The sequence below is a fragment of the Xenopus laevis genome, chromosome 8L, assembly GCF_017654675.1.
Source record: "Xenopus laevis strain J_2021 chromosome 8L, Xenopus_laevis_v10.1, whole genome shotgun sequence".
Taxonomy (NCBI): domain Eukaryota; kingdom Metazoa; phylum Chordata; class Amphibia; order Anura; family Pipidae; genus Xenopus; species Xenopus laevis.
This window is the reverse complement of record NC_054385.1, coordinates 60,225,397-60,250,645: the sequence shown is the minus strand read 5'-3', so window position 1 is coordinate 60,250,645 and position 25,249 is coordinate 60,225,397. Positions and strand designations below refer to the sequence as shown.

Here is a 25,249-nt window from a genome sequence, read left to right as displayed (position 1 = left end):
CCTTCATAGGGGCATAAAATTAGGGGTGACCTGTTCACCAAAGACAATTTGGCTGCACAATGGTAGCAAGCTGTTTTGGGATCTTATACCTAAAATTTTTCAGAAAGAAAGAAGATACTCTGGTTCAAAAACAGTTTGTGAGCCACAGGCTGATGAGGATCCCTGCTGTAACCCAATTGTGTGGCCTTTCAATCTGCCTCTTGTTCTTTGCACACATTACAATGATAGCACATAAGGTTCATTTATGCAGTCTTTGCGTAGGTTACATTTTCTTCTATGAAAACCTACCTAGGAATTCGGCAACCTTCAGAGGGTAAAGCCTGTGAACTGTTAATGTGGCGCACTCCAAAGCCATCTTGTAATCTTGGCATATGTGGGCGAGGAAAAAACATGCTAGCCAACACATGGCAGATATTTGCTATCCATCACCACATCAAAGCAAGCTGCACATGTGAGCAATAAGGTCAAGGGCGTTTGTGGAATATCTCAATTTGCATGCCTGATGCGTCGGGACAAGTATTTAGACACAGTGATTGAAATGTTTGCTTATCAAAATGAAAAAAGCTTTTCTTTTAAGATGTGGAATACATTACTGAATTGCAGACTGGTACAATTCTATTATTTCAGAGATTCCGAAACACTGACCTTGCAGCTGTCTGATGGAATACAATTGCCAGCACAAAACCGTTCTTAAAGCCAAATGATTTTTTAATTGAGCATTTATGTGCTGTTTTTTTTGGCAGCAGTTCTGCTTTATGTTGGTTTAGTATTGAAACCCTACCATGTTTAACCAAGGGCCTCTACTAAGTAAGCCCTATAGTACTATTTATCATACCATTTTAAACTTTGATCATAGCCTTTGATTGTGGTATTAATAAACCATTTTGGATCATCTAAAACAGTACACAGTTGCAATTTGTATATATATATATATATATATATATATATATGAGTGGCCTGTATCCAAATGATTTGTCCTTTTGTGACCAGTTCATTATTAAGTCTAACAGGCCTGACTGGAGGTTTTTTTGGTGTTTTTTACTTTTATTTGACTTCTTAGTACATTGAAGGAGTGCTACTAGGAGGACAGTTCAGCAGTGTAGGCAAATTGACTGTCTTTGATGAGGATAAATGAGATATTTTATTATAAAATGCACAGTTTCTAGTTTACATATATCACAGCATGATACAGTGCTTAAGAACATCAGCTTTGCTTTTAATACCGTGCTGACTGTATGGCTGTAAATAAGGGTTCTTGTTCGTTTTAATGAAATGTTTGTGTACAGGTCTGAGCAAGTGCTGAATATACATGTGAATACAAATTTTCCTGTGATCTCTGCTCTCAGTGCTGGTATCACAACTTTTGCACTGTAACTAACAATAGCTAGTATAACTTAATAAATGGGAGCAGAAACATCCAATAACAAAGGGATTGATTGGTATATTAGAATAAAGGCTTAATGAAGAAATATATCTCTGTTGTTGCTCTTATGTGCTCATAACAAATCACAGCAGGCTTTTAAAGGAATAACATGCCATATATATATTCTATAACTATGCATATAAAAATCTTGCATAGGCCAATCCATTCAACGGGAGGTAACTTTAAACTTCCTTTAAACTACCTTCCATTAAAGAGCCAATAAAACTCACAAATTGCATTACAAATGAGCATGCCAACTACAGTACATCACACATATATACTGTATAACATAACTTATCCTACATTTCCCATGCATCCTTCAGTGTCCACAGCAGAGCATTATATGCCCCAGCACCAAAGAAAAACACTAAATCACTGAAAAGTGTTATGCTACAAAAATTGCACCACATATCCCACAATAGCTGGCAATAGAACCCTTACCACCTGGCCCTGAGCAGGTATTAATGTGCTGGTATCTAGAGTGGTTTGTGTTCAGTGGTGCTTATTCCTTGCACTGGATACAACACAACACTGTATACAACACAATAATGTATACAATAGAGCCCTCTGAAGTGCATATTCCTTCATGTCTATAGCTGTGCTTTTAGTACAGGTATGGGATCCGTTATCTGGAATCCCATTATCCAGAATGCTCTGAATTACAGAGAGTTCCCATAGACTCCATTTTGTCCAAATAATCCAAATTTTGAAAAATTATGTCCTTTTTCTCTGTAAAAATAAAACAGTTCCTTGTACTTGATCCAAACTAAGATATAATTAATCCTTATTGGAAGCAACACCAGCCTATTGGGTTTATTTAATGTTTACATGATTTTCTAGTAGACTTACTGTAAGGTATGAAGATCTAAAGATCCGTTATCCAGAAAACCCCAGGTCCAGGAAGTGCCAACATATTCCGCAGTTTCTAGATTTCATAAATCTAACTGCAATAAAGCAGTATACATTGTACTACATTTGAATGATTGCCTTCTCCCTTGCCTTTTCAGTTCACAACATAATAGAATAGAACATCTGGTCAACCTTAACACAATACCTAGCATATATCTTTATTGAATGGCTTATGTTACCCTGAATATGGTCCTCTCTGCTCCTGTTTTAAGTCAGATTCAAGGGGATATCTGTTGCACATTTAATAGATTAAAGTCACAAAGATAATTTTTTAGCAGTTTGAGATGCTCCGTCTTTTAGCTTGGTAAAGGGCAGTTGAATTACAGAAATGCATCTTCAGATATTTGAGCCACTGATTTGCTGAGGGAACTGACTCACAAGCAGCCAACTACTTTCTGCCTATAAAGCTGAAGTGTCTTGATTGTAATTTCTCAGAGGCTGATAAATGGAAACTGCTAAAAACTCATACACAGTAATGAATTACTCGAGAAACTTTGTTCTATTTTGGAAGTCTTTCTGGAAATTTTTGGGAGACTTTTTCTTAATGTTTAATCCTCTTTGAAGTCACCAGTATAACATAAGACTTAGCCTATATGCTTCACCAAACCCCTAAGCATTTATGTTTTTTGATTTTCTGGGATCTCTTTCTCTTTGTACCTTTTATAAAATAAACTGTAGAACTAGAGCCCTTTGAGCTCCCCTGGGCAGCAGGAATAGATATTCATATTCATGGAAGCAGTTACCATATTGCTGCTGTCATAACTTACACGAGTGCCGGCCTGCACAGTGCACGTCGAAGCAGTAAAAGCCATGTTGCCTGAAGCAATCTGGTGTGCTGCAGTTTGTTTATTCTTTAGATTTTTAATGAGGTGGGACAACATAAAAAAGATATATAGATATTTCAGGCTCAAATGCTGTTGGGTGTAACCCTCATAAAATGTGATGTCATATAATTGAAGTTCTCAGGCAGGTCATAGGATTTTTAAAGCCTCTTGTGAGCTGACAGATAAAAAGCTTTGATCTGGAATGCACCACTGTACAAGGGCAAAGGCACAAGGCTGAAATCTTTCCTTGTACTGGAAAACAGACATCTTGCTTTCATATAATAATGGCATAGCAGACGTGTTTTTGTTGCTGCAGAGTATCTTTAGCCTGATTTGGAATTTCCCAATTTTAACGATTACCCTCCATTTTCCCCAGACTCAGCCCACCAATAAAGACAAAGCAATGAGTATAGATCAAGTCGCTTAATGGGAATAAAAACACAAAAAGTTACTTCAGACAGAGCAACACAGTGCTAGATGGACTGCCAAGTGTAATAGTGCAGTGGCTCCTAGTACAAGTACAGGGACCCGCTATCTAGAAGGTTTATGACTTGGCGTTTTGTGGATAAGGGATCTTTCTGTAATTTGGTTCACCGTACCTTAAGTCTGCTAAAATTCATTTAAACATTAAATAAAACCCATAGGATTGTTTTGCCTTCAGTAAGGATAAAGTATATCTTAGTTGAGATCAAGTACAAGGCAATGTATTATTAATATAGAGAAATAGGAAATCATGTTTAAAAAATGTGTATTATTTAATTAAAATATAGTCTATGGGAGATGGCCTTCTGTAATTTGACTTTTTGGATAATGGGCTTCATGGATCCTATACCTGTACATGTTTCAGACCCAGGTCTAATGTTATCCACTTCACAAAACATGCAACAATAAGTCTAACACTACAGCACTGCCAAGTTTTTGGCGCTCTTTAAATACATGTTAATAATAATAATAACATCATGTTGCTTTGTTTGACTTTGTGTTTTACTAAAGTGAATCTCCTAAACCACAGGTACAAGGCATACAGTAATATCTGCTTGAAAGGGTATAAAGGCAAGTAAAGGCACATTTTTCATGCAAAATTGTTAAGCTATTGTGTTTAACATGACATTGTTCATTGTCTATGAATTTTTTGGTCAATAGCACAAAACACAGCAAGTGGTTCCTTAAATAGTGACCACAATTTACTACTAAGAGCTTGAAAAGATTTCTGACTTTGAGATTGAATGGACATAAGAACTGACATGCCAAAGAGTGTACAACAAGCAACTGGTTTTTGTATTACTCCGTTTTCCTTGTTTATACCAGAAACAAAATAAAAAATGAATTACTACATTGCTAAAATTCATAACAAACTACTAAAGTTCTTCTTTAATTTTTATTTTTTACCATTTTTAACCAAGTTAAAAGCACTTTTCTGCTGCTAAAGTTGGACTTTAGGATCATCATCTCCCTCTCAGGGCTTCTCAGATGGCTGGTACTAGAGTTGTTACAATATTTCGTCTACAGCTCACTCTGTCCACTTGCAGAGTTAGCTTTGTCATGTTTTTTTAACCATCAGTAAGGACATAGATCATGGCTATATCTGTCCATTAGATGGCGGTGTCGGTATAGTGAATCCACACCTTGGGCCAGGCAAGGATTCCTGAAAGGGAAACCTGCATTGTTGCACTCTTAGGGAGTTTATTTACAACAGTGTAACAAGTCGCAATATATTATTACTTCACACATTACTGTAGCCAGGTGCCACTTATTAATTAAAGTGCTAACACTATTTAGCAAAGTACACAATAAGCCAGTGCTCATTGGTATTTTACTGGCCTGGTGGTAAAAATGATGCTTGATTCCAAGAAAAAAAAGAATATATAAAAAGAGGGATATTTTACAAAAAAGGTGGCAACCCTTAATGCTTGGTGTAATTTAGCAAAATCAGGATACAGCATGCATTAGGCGAGAGTGGTGTGAAAATGTATTCATCTCTGCAAATTGCTAGCAGCTTATTAAAACTTGCCAGACCCTATCAAAATATTTTTAGTCAGTCACAAGGAGGAGTACATAACACAAAACTGATGCTAAATACAAGTATGCAACCTGTAATCCAGAATGTTTGAACCTGGGGTTTTCCGATATTTGGATCGTCATACCTTAAATCTACTAGAAAATAATGTAAACCTTAAATAAACCCAATAGGCTCAATAAGGATTAATTATATCTTAGTTTGGATCAAGTACAAGGTACTGTTTTATTATTACAGAAAAATGGATAAATGGAGTTTATGGGAGATAGCCTTTCCGTAATTCAGAGCTTTCTGGATAACGGGTTTCGTAGCAAAAATAAAATGTACTAAAATATGAACTATTTTGTAAGCATGGAACCAAGCAGGAACTTCTCTTCAGATTCTTAATGCCACAGCCGCAATCTGGAATTTTTCTAGGGACTGAAGGATTCTGAATGTAACATTCCATCGCCATCCTTATATTTCACTGGTTAGTAGGCTCCATATTAGGGCATTGTCCCTTGAAGTCAGTTTCACTCTTTACCATTCCCAGATTCTTTCTGGGTATTTTCAAATGTTTAGTCACTAACCCCTGTATGCTCCTATATATGGCTCTTGTAGTGGCCACTAAGTAGCATCCTTGTTTCTCACTCTACACTCTGTTTCATGCTGCCCAGTTCCTTAGACATGTCTGGCACTGTTCGTATAAGTTATAGTCTGTGTTTGCAACACCTGACGCACATTGAATTGACTTTGAGCTGACCCATGCTTCCTTGTGCCATAGTCCTATAACCACTGAGATACTGCACATTTATTCTTGCAGATATATCTATCATCTATCTATCTATCATCTATCTATCTATCTATCTATCTATCTATCTATCTATCTATCTATCTATCTATCTATCTATCTATTATCTATCTATCTATCTATCTATCTATCTATCTATCTATCTATCTATCTATTATCTATCTATCTATCTATCTATCTATCTATCTATCTATCTATCTATCTATCTATCTATCTATCTCTCTATCTCTCTATCTCTCTATCTCTCTATCTCTCTATCTATCATCTATCTATCTATCTATCTATCTATCTATCTATCTATCTATCTATCTATAATAATCAAATTTTTAAAAGTCTTGGTCCGAAATGCACAGCAATACTGGTTATTGTTATTTTAAAAGTCAACGAATTGTGTTGTTTTGTTTAATTTGTTTGGTGCTACTTACATGTAATGTTTGATGAAGAGTCTCTATAACTGTGGGTTCAGATGCTAATTTGTGTCCAAACTTCAGAGAGATTCAACTAACTAAGCATCAAATATGATGAGACATATAGGGGCCCATTTATTAAACCTCAATTTTTTCTGGTTGAGGTTTATAGGAGGCTGATTTTGTAAAACTCTAATTTTTTTTTTAAAACAAAGTCGACCTAACTCCCTTCCACAAATTGAACTCATCAATAATATTTTTTGAAACAATCGGAGCAAAAAAAAAAGAGTGTCAACTTGTATCATATGCATTATCCAAAAACTAGTTTTTTCACTGCGATCACAATGTCAAGAAACTTCAGGGACATCTGCCATTGACTTCTATATGACCTCGACAGGTTTGAGATGGCATACGTATTTTCAGATTCGGATTTTTATCAGCTTTGGGGTATGATACATCTCTAAAAAAATTAGTTTATTCCCCATTAAAATGAGTTTTACCCCTAAAAACCTTGATCAGAAAAAAATCAAGGTTTAATTAATGGGCCCCATAATGTTACATATATGATAACATATATGATGTTTTATTTTTTTGTATTCTAGGTTCAGTCCTCACACAGTGAAGAATGGTTTAAAGATCCATTCAAGCCACCAGGAGGGAAAAATCAGAGGGTCAGAACCTGTTATTAATCAGATCATCGATAAATTAAACCATATTAATCAGGTGGGTAACAGAACCATGGATATGCAAATATAAGTAAAATTCAATTCTTCTCAATTCAGAGCTCACCACAGAAAAACTCACCCATGTTCTATTCAATCCTGTAAAATTTTTACAAATGTTTTTATCAACGGATGAAAGTTAGAGTTCACATTTGATAAATACACTTCTAAAAATCCGATAGGAATGAATAGAAAGTGGGTGAGTTTGTCTGTGGTGAGCTCTAATCTCACACTTTGATACATCTGCCCCATAATGTTTGTAATTAAATGCTTAAAAGTATCCATCAACCCTTACAAGTTTTGTACTCCAGTTGTGTTAAAATGCCAGCTACTTTTGTAATATTGAGGGGCACATTTACTTAGCTCGAGTGAAGGATTAGAATGAAAAATACTTCGAATTTCGAAGTTTTTTTTTTGGCTACTTCGACTTTTTTCTACTTCGACCTTCGACTATGACTTTGATGTCCAATCGAACGATTCGAACTAAAAATCGTTTGACTATTCGACCATTCGATATTTGAATTACTGTCTCTTTAAAAAAAACTTTGACCACCTACTTCTCCACCTAAAACCTACCGAGCACCAATGTTAGCCTATGGGGAAGGTCCCCATTGGCTTTCTAAGTAATTTCTGATTGAAGGAAAATCATTCGATCGATGAATTAAAATCCTTCGAATCGTTCGATCGACCGATTCGTTAACGAAATGCGGTAAATCCTTCGACTTCGATATTCAAAGTCGAAGGATTTTACTTAGATGGTCGAATATTGAGGGTTTATTAACCCTTAATATTCGACCAATAGTAAATGTGCCCCTTAGTGTTTTTTTTCTAACTGAAAAAACTCAAACTTGATATCTCAAAAAATTTCAATTATTAACCTATCTATGAACCAACTTGAACAAACCATATATTTTTTGGAAAGTATACGTTCTGAAAAGATTATATTCCAAGCAACACTGAAAATATAAGCTAATGCTAGTGATTTTTATAAAATATCTGAAATTCGTCTCAAATCGTAAAGTTTACTGCATCTTATATCCCACATCCATACTAACAAAAATAAAAAATTATAGATGTATATAAATAAACAATTTGATACCCAGGAATACTGAATTATGTGGTATAAAAATACCTCCTTAATGAAAATATTGCATACACAGTTTCTACGGGCTGAAAAAAAACTAGTTAAGAATAAAGCAGAATGCAAGGAAATCACTAACAATAAAACCAATCAAAGCAATAAAAAAAAAATTATCGCACAGTGAGAATGGTGGTCTAAATCCCGGTTCCCAGGCTTGCTGGTCAGTAAATGTTTTACAGGCACAATAAATCCACAGCAATGCAAAACTGGATATTCAAATAAAATTTCTAAAGTTGCAATAAAATTATAGCAACAAAACAAAATGCATTACAGGAGGCAGGCTGCCATTATTGCAAAAAAATGAGTGGTGCTCCAGAATGAAAAGATAAATATCTCACCAAGTTGACCGTGTGGTTCAGGTGCTCCAGCCCTAGACCCCCAGCTCCAGGGAGCAGCAAAAAGAGCAAAAATATAGGACTATCTGGCACTCAGAAGGATCCACAGGGCCAAAAATTTAAAAAGTGTAAGTTAAAAAGCATCATTATTGATCATAATTAAAAGTATAAATGCATCTCCATAGGCCCTAAGCGTTTTGTACTTTAGCTATTTCTGATTGGTTGTTTTCTGTATAAAGGTTAATTTCCTGTGGGTGGGATTTTAGGCCATGGCTAAGTACCATGTAGGTACAAAACGCGTAGGTCCTAAGGAGATGCATTTATACTTTTATTTATGATCAATAATGACGCTTTTTAACTTACACTTTTGGCCCAGTGGATCCTTCTGAGTGCCCGGATAGCCCTATCTTTTTGCTATGTATATCGCACTGACTACATTAGACAGCGCTGTATTAGTGAGGAGCGTGTGGGGGAGGCAGATAGACATCCTCCCCTCTTGCCCCTTACCTATCTCTACTTTGCATATCATTCAGAGGTACAAAGTAGGATTGGCAGGATGCACAGCCTCACAGCCTGTCCTAAGGCTCTTAGAATGAGCACTAAGGGGTGCCTTTGCTCTTGTGCTCCTAGGGTCAAGGGTCCAAGGGTCGAATATCGAGGGTTAATTAACCCTCGATATTCGACTGGGAATTAAAATCCTTCGACTTCGAATATCGAAGTTGAAGGATTTTAGTGCAATTAGTTTGATCCAAAGATCGAAGGATTATCCTTCGACCAAAAAAACCTAGGCAAGCCTATGGGGACCTTCCCCATAAGCTAACATTGGGTTCGGTAGTTTTAGATGGCGAACTAGGGGGTTGAAGTTTTTTCTTAAAGAGACAGTACTTCGACTTTTGAATGGTCGAATAGTCGAAAGATTTTTAGTTTGAATCCTTCGATTCGAAGTCGAAGTCGTAGTCGAAATAGCCCATTCGATGGTCGAAGTAGCCCAAAAAACACTTTGAAATTCGAAGTTTTTTTACTTCGAATCCTTCACTCGAGCTTGGTGATTTGCCCCTGTATATGTATTAAAACAGTAATTTAAAGCTGTTATGTATGACCTATTTTCATATACTGTCTATTTTCCTTATGCATTCGTGTAATGCAAATTCATGAAATTTTTATAAACATGCTCAAGGTAATGCTGTTTTTTAATAACATGAAGAATAATGGATGAGTACATGCCAAAAAAGGGAAAATTCTTTTCCTTTTGCATTACTGAGCCAAGCCAAGGTATGTATAGCCTTGTTCATGCTGAAACTATATGAAGTCCCTTGTAGCTGAAGTCGTAATAGCTGTAAAAACAAATGGAAACAAATACAGTACTGCTTCATAAAATAAAGGTTAAAACCAAAAAGGATCAAGGTTTTATAGGAAGAAAAAGGCAGAGTTGATGAGAAATATATTTTTATATTCAGTGCTCATAATGAAAAATGTATTGATGAAAATGAAATGATTCTGTGGTGAGTTTGTTAAAACCAAGGTGGATAATTAGACTTATCAGCCCAACTCTTTGCCAATGTAAACTAATGACTCCAACCTAATAAAGCTAAGAGCCCCCTCATGTATATCTGTGGTCTCAGAAAACAATTACTTTGAAAGTAAAACTACAAACACTTCCTTCCTGTGAAGTAGTCATAAATAACTGAGGCAATTAGAGCATTAAAACCACATGCTGTTAACGTGATCCCATAGTTCTGATCATTTCCTTTTGGGGCCATAGATAAGTGAAAGCGCTATTTTGTCTCTGGCAATTCTCCTTCGCGATCCAAAGTGCATTACACTGTAACATCTAGATCAAGTATTTAAAGCTTAACCTACATAAATCTCTGGTGTGCTAAGGGTCATTCAACGGACCTTGTTAACATACTTTTCTCATATATCTGGAATCCGCTTGGAATGAACAATTACAGACCTTTTTTTTTCTCTACTGGCTAGTTGATAAAGAACATGACATCCATGGAATTGAATGAAATAGCAGTAAAGTTATCAAAGTGCAGGAATGTAATATGTGTATATCTGCTTCCATGGTGCTATCCTTGCACCTGGGAATTGTCATGTTTGACCTTGCCACTGGGTTTTAAAGTTCAGGTGGTCTGTGCATGGCTCAAATTCTCAGATAATAACCCCCACACAGTTATCTTCTCTGTAGTCTGTTTAGCTTCTCTTGCAGTAATCCATTCAATTATGGGTTTGGATGGTACATAAACACAGTTTACAACAGGAGAACACCAAGGGGGGTGTTTATTAAAACTCATTGTTATTAAAAAGAAATTAGACCAAACTCCCAACCACAAAAGGCCTAAATTTACTAAAGAATCCAAATTAAAAAAGCATGTGCGGGGAAAAATCGCAACAGAATCATACGACAATTCGAATTGTGCATCTTGTTGCTCGAAAACCATGACTTTTTTAAATTGTCGCACAAAAATCAGCATCAAAATACCCAAAACCCTCGAACTTTATGAAGACAAGAAACATCTTCCAATTGTAAAAGGGACATCTGCCATTGACTTCTACATGACAGATTTTAGCTGGAGTATTTTCAGATTCAGATTTGTCAGCTTTGTTGCATAATAAATCTCAAAAAAGTTTGATTTTTTTTGGATTTTTTGAGAAGAATTCGACCTATAATAAGTGTGCCCAATTGTATCATTATGAATAGTAATTATTATCTAAATCAATAGCTACCACCCAGCACCGATTCTGGGGCTGCTGCCGTCTGAGGCAGCAGCCCACATGCCGCCCTCCCTCTCCCGCTCCGTGCTTAAAAATCAGTGTCGAGGCTGGTCAAAAGGGGGCAGCATCGCTAGTGCATTGATCGCAATTGCGCTTTTTGATCTAGTGGAGCCAAATTTCTGGGCTAAAACCCGGAAATTCGGCTCATACAGTTACAAGAGGCGGCTTTTTGCCGCCCCTTGTAACTGGGTGCTTGCTGCCGCCTGAGGCAAGGCTCTCATCTTGCCTCATGGCAGGAGCGGCCCTGCTACCGGCCCTGCTACCACCACAGGAAATTGGTTACACACCAGACGTTTTTGGAATTTACACACTGTCTGTAAGGCCTGCTTGGCTCATTAAACATTAGTGTTCAGCAGAGCTGTTTTGAAATGCTGCTCCAACCTCACAAGATGCTGTTCAGGTATTAAAACAATACATTAATGAACACCCAAGAAAGTTTTGTATTTAGAACTCTGGGAATAATGTATGGATTTGGACTTTTAAGAACTGCAATTTGTGCCATGTTCCCAACTAGAGGTATCTAAAGAGCATCTCAGTAGAAATTAAGAGGCAAACCATGTAGAATTTCTGAAGGGTGTTGCCAACATTTTTAATGATCTAGATCAGTGTTTCTCAGCCTTATTACAACCTGGCCTTACCTGCGTGCCATAGTCATGATGACCCTGGCCTCACCAGTTTGAAGCATCACTACAAGCAAGGCTGAAGCGCATGCAAACATTCCTGATAAAATAAAATGTAATGATAAAATGATAAAAATGTCTTGTGTGCCTATGGACTTGAAGTTGGGCAGCCCTGATGATAGACAATACAGGTTCAGCTTCAAGCAGTTCTGCATGCAAATGAGTCTCTGTTAGGTAAAGGTGACCAGTTTTTTTTTTAAAGTCAGGAATATTCAGCTTTTGGCTCTCCAGTTGTTGCAGAAAAAGCATTGGTAGTAAGTGGGCATAATAAATATGCAGATCAACAACATCTGGGCAAAAAAAAAGTTCTCCATCCTTTCTCTAGGTGGTGCCATTACCTTAAAATCAATTTGTTAAAACTAGCCTTTCTCAAAGTTTCTAATGGGGGTTAGGAAGGATTTGTGGATGCTAGCCTGGAATTTCTTTTGAAAGCAGGTGAAAAAACAACTTGCATTTTTTTTGTAAGCTGCTAAAAAGGATTTTCTAGGCCGAAAATGCTGGGTAATTTATTAGCAATTAATCATTAAGTATTTGTTAGGAATCTCTGGTTTGAAAATAAGTACAGATAAGACTGCTATCCAGAATATTAACTGCCTGTTTCTTGTCATGTTATGAATCACTGAAACATCTCTCTGCGCTAATGCACATTTTATCATATTCTCAGAGACTAAATATATTTTGGAGATGATTTTCTTGAGCGGTGAATTCACAATTGTATCATTATCCTTTATTTATATAGCATAAACATCAGCTTCAGCACTTTTTTGTGAGGTTATTCAAATCATTCACTGCCCCAGTGGACTATACTATCTAAGGTTCCTGTTCTCACATCCACACAACCAGATATGCCAACATTGATTTTTTTTTTCACCCACCTAGGCACCTACAGTAACAGCCCAGTTGGTTGGTATGTGCACCTGAATTTTACTTACCACTAAAGAGCATTAAAAAAGGACACCAAAAATCTGTCAGGGACACAGTTGGTGCGATTGGGGGCATGGTATGGGCAGAGCAGGAACATTGCCAGGGCCGAATGGTGTGGCCAGGCCACCTGTCTAGTTTATAACTGGACAGCCTGGTTTTCGAATGGGGTTGTCCTATTCAAAACCTTTGACATGGTTTACACAGGTTGTAAAATTGGGCACATTTCACCCCAGTGTGTGATGTCATGGCCGTGCCCCCAACACGACTGACTCATTGGTCCACCCACTAATGTCACTGGCCTGTTCCCTTCCCTTACTAAACCCATCCCCTGACATCAGGCTTTTGCAGTCAACAAAGGTGACAGCCCTAGGCTAAGATGCATCCAGAGTTCAACCAATCAGGTTTGAAGTCGTCGCAGAAAATATAAGGGATCATTTTATTAGGGTTACCCCTCTCAGTATGCTTTTCAAACTGGGGTACCAAGAGGAAATCCACACAGACATAAGGAAAACATAACTCCTTGCAGACAGTGCCCTGGCAGGACCAAACTCAGGACCCCAGCATAGCAAGGTAGGCAATCAGTACTAACTGCTGCAACATTCTTGCTTATGCCTTAGCTCCACATAAGGAAGGAAGAGTGAGAATATCAGTCTAGCAGGATAAGTTAAGCATGGAGCCGGTAGCAATTTGTTTTGACCTTTAGCCATCAGAGGTCTCACTGTATTAGAGCAGTGTAAGAGCAGGAAACACTTGTCTGTAGGTGCAGATGAAGGTGCTCACCGATTTACTGATTAGCTCGGAATGCTTGTCGGTAGATGCACACCCCGTAAATACTAGGGATGTAGCGAACGTCGGAAAAAATGTTCGCGAACTTCCGGACAAAAATGCGAACGGTTCGCGAACGTCGCGAACCCCATAGACTTCAATGGGAAGGCGAATTTTAAAAGCTAGAAAAGACATTTCTGGCCAGAAAAATGATTTTAAAGTTGTTTAAAGGGTGCAACGACCTGGACAGTGGCATGCCAGAGGGGGATCAAGGGCAAAAATGTTTCTGAAAAATACATTGTTGACACAGCGCTGCGTTTTGTGCTGTAAAGGGCAGAAATCACACTACGTCACTCAGGTGATGTTTCTGGACACGGAATGTGAAAAAGCTCACACAGCTAGGTGGCACTTGGTTAAAGACTGGGCAAACAATGCCTGCAAAGGCAACGTATACAGTAGTGGATACGGAATATATTATTGCTGCTTGAAAAACGTCACTCAGGTGGTGTTTCTGGAGACGGTATTATTATTGATATTTAGACAGAATGTGAACAAGCTCACACAGCTAGGTGGCAGTTGTTTGAAGAACACACTGGGCAAATAATGCCTGCAAGTGCACTACTATTGGTGCACTACTATGAAGAACAGCAAACAGCACTGGACACATTAAAGAACAGTGAGATAAGTAAAATAAAAAAATATATATATATATTAAAAAAAAAATTACTCTGGTTGGTGCTGAACTACTAGGAGCAGCACACCAGTCCCACTCCCCAACACAGCTAAACTAATAGCACTGGGCTCTTATAGTAGCAAAGTAAAAAAACAAAAAAGAAAATAAAAGCAGTCCTTACAAGGACTATTGGGTTACAGGCAGCAGTCAGCAGATGAGAGATCAGCAGCAGTGCCCACAGCAGCTACATACAGAGCACTGCAGTAGAAGGTAGATTACTAGCCAGCAAAGCTACCTAACCTAAAATGTCCCTCAAATCCCTGCAGAGTTCTGTCCCTACAATACAGAGCAGTATCAAGTAGATTACTAGCCAGCAAAGTTACTATCAACTGTCCCTCAAATCACTAACAGCTCTCTCCCTACACTAGCTCTTCCAAGCACACACAGGCAGAATGAAAAAACGCTGCAGGGCTTCAGTTTATATATGGAAGGGGAGTGGTCCAGGGGTGTGGGGGTGGTCCAGGAGGGAGAGCTTTCTGATTGGCTGCCATGTATCTGCTGGTCTGGGGTGAGAGGTCAAAAATAAGCGCCAGCTAAGGCGAACCCAAATTGGCGAACGTCGCGCGACGTTCGCGAACATTCGGCGGACGCGAACACCCGATGTTCGCGCGAACTAGTTCGCGGGCGAACAGTCCGCGACATCCCTAGTAAATACCATATCCATTTTACAAAATTTGGCAGGTTATGGAAAATGTGAACACATTACTGGGGGGTTTAGGGGCAGGTTTTATTAGTTTTGCTAATGAAGGTGAATTGCCCTTTAAGCTGCAAGTAGGGTTGCCTCATTTTCTGAAAAAAATTACCGGCCTTCCTATATTCTTGACATTTTTTCCTATTAATAACATTGGCATCAAGCATCAATTTTACCGGCCATGCCGGTAAAATACCGGCCAGGTGGCAACCCTAGCTGCAAGTCACAGTTTCCCCAAGAGACCTTCTTATCTTAAATAGTTACAATTGTATCTTTGCTTATCATAAATTGTTTAAAATTATGCTGAGTATTCTGGGCTCTCTGCAAAAAGCCTCTTATTTAATTACATTAAATGGAGGAGGCCAGCTATGAGGGCAGATATACTAAAGGGCAAGTGACTAACGTTAGCGAAAATTCACCAGCATGACGTCATTTTGTTACTTCGCTGATTTACTAACAAACGCAGGCGTAACTTCGCTCGTGAAGGAGATTGACTCTAGCGGTAATTCGCTCCCTTACGCCTGGTGAAGTTGCGCTCTGGCAAATGGATGTAACTACGCATATTCACTAAGATGCGGATTTTACTGAACATTAGATCTTGTGCCAGACTTGCCTTCACCACCGCAGACCAGGTGAAGTATAATAGAGTAGATAGGACTTCCTCAAATAAGTTGAAAAAAAGTCCCAAAAGTCCCAAAAAACGCTGGCGACTTCAGTTTTTCAGGGTGATAGGCTGCAAAAGAGCATACATTTATTTTAGGGTACTGGCTTCCACCTACATTTCCTTACATATGGCACATAAACTATACACTGGGCTCATTTGTAGGGCATTATAACAACTTTATTTTCTTTTAGTAAAGTTCCCTGGGCTTGTGTAGTGTAATGTATTTGCTGCAACATACGTCCATTGAAACTTCCCGCTGTATGCAAATTGGCCAACGCCTACGCAACTTCGCTTTGCTTGGTGCAGTAACGCTAGTGCAACTTCGCCAGCGTTCTGTGCCCTGGACGCAACTTCGGATTTTAGTGAATTAGCGTTTTTTGGGAGAATTCACGCCTGGCGAAGTGTTACGATGTGAGCAAAGCAGACGCTAGCGCAAATTCGGCACTAAGTGAATCTGCCCCATGGTGTAGTCACTCCCCCTGCCCCCCCAAGTGTTATGGAGCTGCCCATATGTAATAAACAAAAAAAACATATCATTATTGTCATTAGCTCACAATTATATATTTTGTTTATGCAAACGTGACTTGAAATGAATTTAACTAAACAACCAGTTGTGCTATGAATTAGTATTGCTTGGAGGTGCATGTAACTGGTATATTAAAAAATTTTGAGATATTTGTTCTTTCCACTAATATTTTGTATCCTGCTGAAAATATGTTTTTTAATTTCAAATGCACGCAAAGTAAAATATTTAATAAAAACATTCCAGAACAATTCAGTTCATTTTTTCTGTAATCCAGGGCAAGTCCTGCAAAGTAAATGCTTGTAGCCGGGAACAGTTTAAGTCCACATGAATCGCACAACAATCGGGAACATATTTCAGGTTTACAGTGTCATTAGATATTCAGCTTTGTTCTGGACTAGAATCAAAGAAATTTACAGCAAATATTTTAGATGATAAACTGCAATAAAATGGACCCCCCCTTTTTTTATTGAGTGATGAATAGTGAATAACAAACTTCATATGCTAGTTGTGCAGATGTGTGCCACAATGGGAACATTCTATCCTTCTGCTCCAATGTACACTGTCTGTGCCTAACCATTATGTGAAGGCCCTTAAACTATAAGATGTACAAAAGGAATTGCAGTGTACAAATATGAATGCAAATCACCATGTTTTACCCAGAATTCCACCTTAATAATAGGTAATGCATCTTGTGTACCATTTACCAGCCTGGGTGCTAATTTGAATCTGAATTGGTATATCATACTCAAGCTGAGTTTATATATCAAGTAACAACTAAAACTCTAATTCATGCCCTTATCCTATCCCATTTAAATTACTGCAATCTCCTACCAGCAGGTCTTCCTGATTTCCACTTCTTTCCCCTGCAATCAATCTTAAATATCTCTGCTGTTAAGATCCTCCTGCTCTTTCCTAAATGTGAAGACACACAGAGCTACTAGTTGCAGCTACTTGTCACGGCTACAAAATAGACAATAGTGATAATTGGCTTTGCTAAGACACTACTATTTTGTAGTCATGACAACTATTTAGTAGTAGTAGAACTAGTATCATCTACTTGTTGTGGCTACAGAATGCCGAAAAAATACCCTGCCATAGACAATACTGAGAATTCCTTCTGGTAAAGCACACGTAGTCTGTTTTTGTAGCCATGACAAGTAACAACTAGTAACTTTGTGTGTCTTCATCCTAAAAGGGAACCTGTTCAGACCAAGGTAATATCTCTAACATAGCTGCCTGTTAAGCAAAGAGTTGCATACAAAATCCTTCTGCTAACATTCAAACCCCTTCAATTCCATGATCCTCACTACATTTCTTCACTTGTCTCCCTGTACATGCCTTATCTTTTGGGTAGCCGAGGATGAGATGAGTATAACAGTGCTTTAATAGCAGACTCATGCAGCCATTACACAACAGTAACTTTCACTTTCAAGCTGTCAGGAAGTATACACAGTATAAGTCTGAGCGCAGTGACATCTACAGGCCATTTGTATAAACACCACATATTCCCCCTATAGTAGGAAAGCATTTGGACAACTATAATAAACAGCAACAATTAAACAGTATGCATTTTAAAACAATATTATACATTCTTCACATAACAAAGTCCTTGGTCTATGCAGGTAGTTTTCTGATTCTCTCAGTACGTCTTATAGATTCACTTTCTTCAGGCCCATTGCAGTTGGCATCAGGAGTAGGAAAATGTCCTTCATCAAATGGAGCTTCTCCAGAGTCATTCCTAACATGAGCAAGACGACTTGCATTCCATATGCGACCATCAGACAGTTCATATGTGTAGGGTCCTCGCTGGCATCTCACTTCAAGTGGTGTAGTAAATTTAGATTGTCCTTGTTTCAGTATTCCTGGTTTCTTAATTCTGACTAAAGATCCAGGCTGAAAGTGTACTTCTCTGGCACCACGTTTTCTGTCAGTATAAGCCTTGCATTTGGCTTGTTGACGTTTCACAATGTCAGCAGTAGAGGATTTTGTAAGCACAGTATTTTGTGAAAGTTTGATGTCTGCAACATGTAACTTAGTGTGCATCTGTCTGCCATGTAATAATTCAGCTGGAGATGATTGGGTTGTTGCATGGCACGTTGCTCTGTTGTTATGTAGGAACTCTGTTGTAAATACTTTCCCAGTAAGATTTGCTGTCTGTGGTGCTTCTTTCAGACTTCTGTTAAATTGCTCAATTTCTCCATTTGCTTGTGGGTAATACACTGAAGATTTCCTATGCACAATATTCCTCTCTCTCAGAAAGGATTCAAACTCATATGAGACAAACTGTGGTCTGTTGTCTGATATTAACTCCTTTGGATTACCTTCTCTGCTGAAGACTGTAGACAGAAATGTTATTACTGTAGCTGATGTTATATGAGAAACAAATGCAATTTACTGTAATAGTCCATCAAGGTTATAGTAAATCTACAGTCTATAGGAGCATCTGTAAAAGGGCTGACAATATCAATAGCAAGTTTTTCCCATGCTGAATCAGGGAATGGTACTGGTTTTACATCTGGTCTCAACTTAAATTTGTGTACAAAGTTCTTTGCACAACCCAGTGAAGTGTTGCTTTGTGGTGAAATTTTAGAAACTGGCTGTGTGGCAGGCACTGGTGCTGTAGTAATGAGACCATCAACTAATTGTAGGTTTAATTCAGCAAAGAGATCTCTTCCAAGTATAGCAGTACCCTTATTCACAATATAAAAGTCACATTTTGCAGTATTTAATTCAAATTGTACAGTCACTGGCAAGCAACCAAGCACAGGGATTGGATACTTTAAGTAACTGACCAGTTTCAGCGCTGGTGCAACAAGCGGATCTTTTGCAAAGTATTCCAAGAAAATATCCTTTGGTAGTATAGAAACAGCTGAACATATATCAAGCATCAGATTAATGGAGTGTCCCTTGTCAGCAGACACAGTATTGACACTGACAGTGCATATAAACTTGTCTGGAATAAATGTACCAGCTTTACTGTGACATTTGTAGTAGTGACTTCATGAACATCTTTAGCAGAACTACAGCAGATCTTAGCAAAATGTCCTACTTTTATGCATTTGCGGCACCGTTTAGCTTTTGCAGGACATGTAACATGATTTGCAGTGTGTTGTGTTGAACCACAGTGAAAGCAGTATTTTCTATTTGTATTTGCTGCACGGTTTTGCATTGTAGGTGAATCCCTTTCCTTAGCACTGTATTTTGCCTGTGACTTGTGCATTATTAGGCCACAGTGTTGAATTCACAGTCTGTACATTCCCAGCAGTACCCTGACTGAGAGTTTTAGCCTCTGCCACTGCTGTTTCAATTTGGCTAGCAGCTGTAATGGCCTTTGCAAGGGTTAAATCCTGCTCTAGGAACCGTCTCTCTCTAATGCGAGGTGAGTTTGTTTTTTCCACTATTTGGTCTCTTAGCATTTCATCTGTTAGATTCCCAAACTCACAGGTAACAACCAGCTCTCTCAAAGCTGCTACAAATTGTTCTGTGGATTCGCCATTACGTTGTCCACGTTGGCGGAATTTATATCTTTCAGCAACCACATTTACTCTTGGCATGAAAAAGTTCTTTATAGCAGTAAGAGCAGTTTCCTAAGTCTCATCAGCTAATGGTAATGTACAGAATATACGCTGTCCCTCTGCTCCCAGGCATTGAATAAGTAAAGCACGCTTTCTAGCAGCAGAAATCTCCCCTTGGTCAGCAGCAATAATGTAATTTTCAAACTTACGAATCCAAGCAGTAAAAGGTATGGTAGGCTCACCAGGGTTTGGAAAAAAAGGTGCAGGCTGCTGTAGAGGTAGAAGATCCATCTTGTTGTCAATTTGTTATGTTTTGGGTAGCCGAGGATGAGTAGAGTATAACAGTGCTTTATTAGCAGACTCGTGCAGCCATTACACAACAGTAACTTTCACTTTTAAACTGTCAGGAAGAATGCACAGTATAAGTCTGAGCACAGTGACATCTACAGGCCATTTGTTTACACCACACAACTTTTTACACCTTCAACACCCACTGCCATCTCTCGGATAAAACCTTTCTACCTTGTGTCACTAGAAGCCCTGGAACATTAGTCTATTCTATTCATGGCAGTTAAGGGCCAGTGCTTAAACTTAATGCACTTTTACCCTCTAATTCATGCCTGTAGGTTATCCACCCATTTAGTATGTAAGATCTACAGGGTATGGGCCTCCTTCCTACTGTATCTCTTACCACATAACACTTAGGGGTAGATTTACATAGGGTCGAATATCGAGGGTTAATTAACCCTCGATATTCGACTGCCGAATGTAAATCCTTCGACTTCTAATATTGAAGTCAAAGGATTAACTGCAAATAGTTTGATGGAACGATTAAATCCTTCGAATCGTTCGATTCGAAAGATTTTAATCCATCGATCGAACGATTTTTCTTCGACCTAAAAATTGTTAGAAAGCCTATGGGGACCTTCCCCATAGGCTAACATGGCACCTTGGTAGGTTTTAGGTGGCGAAGTAGGGGGCCGAAGTTTTTTTTAAAGAGACAGTACTTCGACTATCGAATGGTCGAATAGTTGAACGATTTTTAGTTTGAATCGTTCGATTTGAAGTCAAAGTCGTAGTCGAAGGTCGAAGTAGCCAATTCGATGGTCGAAGTAGCCAAAAAAAAATTCAAAGTTTTTTTTATTCTATTCCTTCACTCGAGCTAAGTAAATGTATTCATTATAATACTTGTTCTCCCTTATGTACTTTTACATTGGAAGATTGTACAGTACTGCGTATGCTAAAAAAAAGCACTGTTGGGGCCAGATTTATCAAAATGTGAGTTTACAGTTTAATAAATAAAAACTCACCCTTGTTCTATTCATTCCTATGGCATTTTTAGAATTGTAGTCATCAAATAGTGGGCCAGATTCAATTTAGTGAGAAAAAGGATTTTCATGTGAAAACTCATGGACGAGATTCAATTTGAGATGCAATTAATTTCAGAAAAAGTTATCTTGTGGTTTATCACGTGAAAATTCTATTAAAGACTTTGGGAAAAAACTGGATCTGGATTAGGAGAAAAGTTTTTTCTCCTCAAATTGAATCTCGTCCATGAGTTTTCCTGTGATAAACCGAGAACTTTTTCTCACTGAATCGAATCTGACCTAGTGATCAAGCGTTCACCCACTGATAAATACAATTCTATAAATCCCATAGGAATGAATAGCACATGGGTAAGTTTTAATCTACTAAAATTTTCATAAATCTGACCTTAAGGGGGTTATTTACTAAAACTGGAGTTTATCTCAGTTTTTTATTAAAACAGTCGACCAAACCCCCATCCATGAATTTCTCAATAATTTTTCTCAAAAAAGTTGGAGAGAAAAACGATGCAACAAAATTGAGCGTCAATTTGAATAGTCCAACTGACACTCCGAAAACTCAACTTTATCGAGTTGTCGCTGCAAAAACTCAATTTATCGGATTATCGTATGAAAACCCCAACTGTATTGGATTATCTCGTGGGCGGGCATAGGTGGACGGTGGAGTGCTTAGCTCCCAAGCAGTCCCAACGTAGATAGGCAGGTATAGCACGGGGGATTCTGCTTGGAAGGGAGGGAGCGGGCGGTTGTGGTCTCCCTGTATTTGGAAGGGTCAAATTTAAAAACAATCAGCGATGTCTCTTAGAGACCCCACTGATCCACCTTTTGCTAAATATTTTTAATTGTATGTCTATTTAAAGGACATTGTCCAGCACTGCTGACGGATTGGTTGGTTAGTGGGTGTGCACTTTAATGAGTGTGTTTTTATTGGCTAATGACAGTAAAAGTTACGTTTTAATTTATATGTTACCACTTTCTTCGTGTTATCACTTCCTGAACTGGCTTGCTTTGTGGTGAATGAGTGGTTACTTGTAACTATTAGTGTCCAGGTAATCGCCACAGTTTCTTGGTTTTTGTCACGGTTTTAGCCTGATGGCGTAGGGTTCTGATAACCCACATTTTAGATTCCATTGTGTGGTGTAAATTGCAAATCCTGATCAGTATGAGTGGGTTTCCTCTGTACTTCAGTATTCAAGTTTCACAGAATATATCTTACTATCCAAAAATGCCACGGTGTTGTCTTTCACAACTGCCCTTTTTAACCTCTTTCTTTTCCACTAAATGTACATTAAAAGTTACCTATAGGTCGTATTGATCGTTTTTTGCAGAGAGGTCTGTTTTTGTAAGTAATTGTTAGGTAATGTTCCTAAAAACCTGACTGTTTTGTCATCTCAACCTGTCAGTTAAAGTTTCTGATGCTAACGGACTCCTGCTGCATAAATATGTCAGCCCCCTCATAGATGAACACAGGGAGTCAGGTAATGGAAAAGCACCAGGCCAATGCTTTATAGCAAAATTATGAGTAGCATGCAAAGCCAATATTATGATAGATGCAAAAAAGGTTTAATTTCTGGTGTCCGTATCGCTCTAATTGTCATTTACATATTTGACCAACGACTGTTCTCTTGAAAGTCTTCAAGGCTCTCTTTTCATCTTCTTCCATGTAAATCTTCTGCATTATAGGTGAATGTGTCATGACATAAAATTTATCCTTATGCTTGAAGTAGTTGGTTTTAAGACATAGGTCCATCAAAGAACAAACTCCTACTGCTGAGAGTGTTAGCATGTTTCAGCTGTTTCCTCATTGTTTCAGTTGGTAGGCATGCATAGGGATGAAGACTAACTTCTTAGGACAAGACTCAGTCTATATCTATATCTAAAGGAAAGGAACACTGCTTTAAGGACAGCAATGTGCATATTTTGGACTGAGAAGACAGATGATTTGAAAGTGGAAGTCTATGACTAGAGGAGGAGGAGGTTTGTGACACTTTTTGTCACCTTGTGACATCTGCCTCAATTAGACGTATGAAACCACTGCAACAGGAGCATTCTATACACCTCAGTACATTTTAGCTAACATCTACCTGAATAAGTTCAATGGAACCATTCAGATTGGATTTGGTGATTTTATGAAGGGTTTAAAATGTCAGAGAGTTCCTAATCGCTTACTTGAACTGAGAAAGCTACTCGGATGAATGGTAAAACATTTTCAAGAGTACTCAGCAAATTCAGTTGCTTTAGTATAATCACTACTAAAAACTTACAAGATATCAGCACCTCTACGGAAGTATGTATAATGCAGTGGCATCCCTTATGCATCCTTTTGCTGTCTAACAGATTTGTGAATGTTACGTAAATGTTGCAGTATTAGTCAACTAAAGCATGATTTCTTCTAAGGGTGACCTTATCTAGTATAGGTCAATCTAAAACAACTGGACTTGCTGAGTAATCAATGAAGACGTTTCACTACTCATCCGAGCAGCTTCTTCAGTTCAACTGACTGGTGTGGGAAGTTTTCGTCATATAAACTCTTCCACTAACCATTTACAATGGCACATTGTAACACTTCAAAGAGGTGATCTGAAGAAATTCACAGAGGTGTAGATTCTGTGTAGTTACTGTGATAGGATTATCTCATGTGTCATGCAACTCCTAGATACAGGTGTTACTTGTGAGAGTTGCATGAATGGATGTGTGAAGTGTTCTGAATCCTCCGGGGTACAGATGTTAGAACAGCATTGTATGTAGCAGACAGGTGGTGTCGAAGGCCCCCACCTCTGTTCAGAGATGGTCCAGTTGTTTTTAGATTGACCTATACTAGATATACCATGACCTGGATGAATGAAAATCTTCAAAGTCATAAGGATGACCTTGTTTTTAGAAAGGAGTTGCTGGGAAAAACAGCTTATTGCTTTACAGTCATGTTCTTGATTATTTGTTTGTAAAATAAAGAATTCAAATAATATAAATATATAAAATAATTAAAATAAATTATCATGCTCTAGCATATGGAAAGTTTAGCTTGTCATTTGAGGCCCCCAGGAAGAGCAACACTGTTACATTACATAAAGTCAGTTTTGACAAACCCATCTCGGTTCGGGAATAGAACATTTCAAACAATAAATTCTAATGTTTTAAAATTGCTGCTAATTAATTTTTCTTTAGTCAGAAAATAAAAACAAAGCAGAAAAAGAAACTGGGAAGTTTGTATTTTATATTCCCTTAGTAATCACCAGATCTGGACACACTGATAATGCTCAAACTCAGAAGATAGTGCCACTCAGGGTTGTGCCATTTTCCTGTTGTGACTTGCTTGGATATAGAGCTAGGACTTTTGTATTTGAACACGTAGCCTTTATGGTATTTTCTTGGTTCTCACTACATGATTTCCAGGCTGTTTGGCCTGTTCTGTTCTGCCTGAAGAACTAGTTGTTTGTAACAAGCTCCAGCTGCTTTGTATTAGTTTGTCCCTTCCTGAAATCTTTCAGGTCTACATAAACCTCTCCTTAACACTGGATCAGCATGGATTACCTCTTTGGCCAGTACCTGGCTTTGCAAGTTTGATATGGAAAAGTGGTGCTGCTGCTCTGCTGTCTTTTGGCTTTTTATCCCTGCTTGTTGCTTCATCCCCCTCAACCCCTTCTGGGTTGTTACCTGTGTTTCTGTTTGTTATTCTACTTTTCTTTTTTATTATTTCAGCATTTTCTTTCTTTGCTGTTATTATATTTATACTCCTTTATATAGTGCCAACATAATGTGCAGCCCCTGCCCTAGCGGAGCTTACAGTTTAAGGTGTTCCCATTTGGAATGTGGCCTATTTTTCTGCCATTTCTTTGTACTGCTTTCTCCTTACTGTTCTCTCCAGCTTTTGAATCATCTGTTTCTAGTTCTTGACCCTTGGCTTGTCTTGATTATGCTACCTGCTGTCTGACTTCTGTGTTCTCAAACTATCCTGTTATCTCTTTTTGTGTCCTTCCCTACTCTGGAATTCCAAACATACTTTAATCAGATCTCCAGTCTACTTACAATCCCTATAAACTATTTATCCCTTCCAGCAGATTGTGAGAAATCTGTGCATTG

General features: G+C 38.2%; 1 protein-coding gene across 1 annotated transcript in view; it reads left to right on the top strand.

Moving 5' to 3' along the window:
- gpc3.L (glypican 3 L homeolog) overlaps positions 1–25,249 on the top strand; it is a 227,096-nt gene that overhangs the window by 144,797 nt on the left and 57,050 nt on the right. The window contains exon 6 of the mRNA XM_018230004.2: positions 6,973–7,093. Coding sequence (XP_018085493.1) covers positions 6,973–7,093 — 121 coding nt within the window. The remainder of the gene's footprint in view (positions 1–6,972; positions 7,094–25,249) is intronic.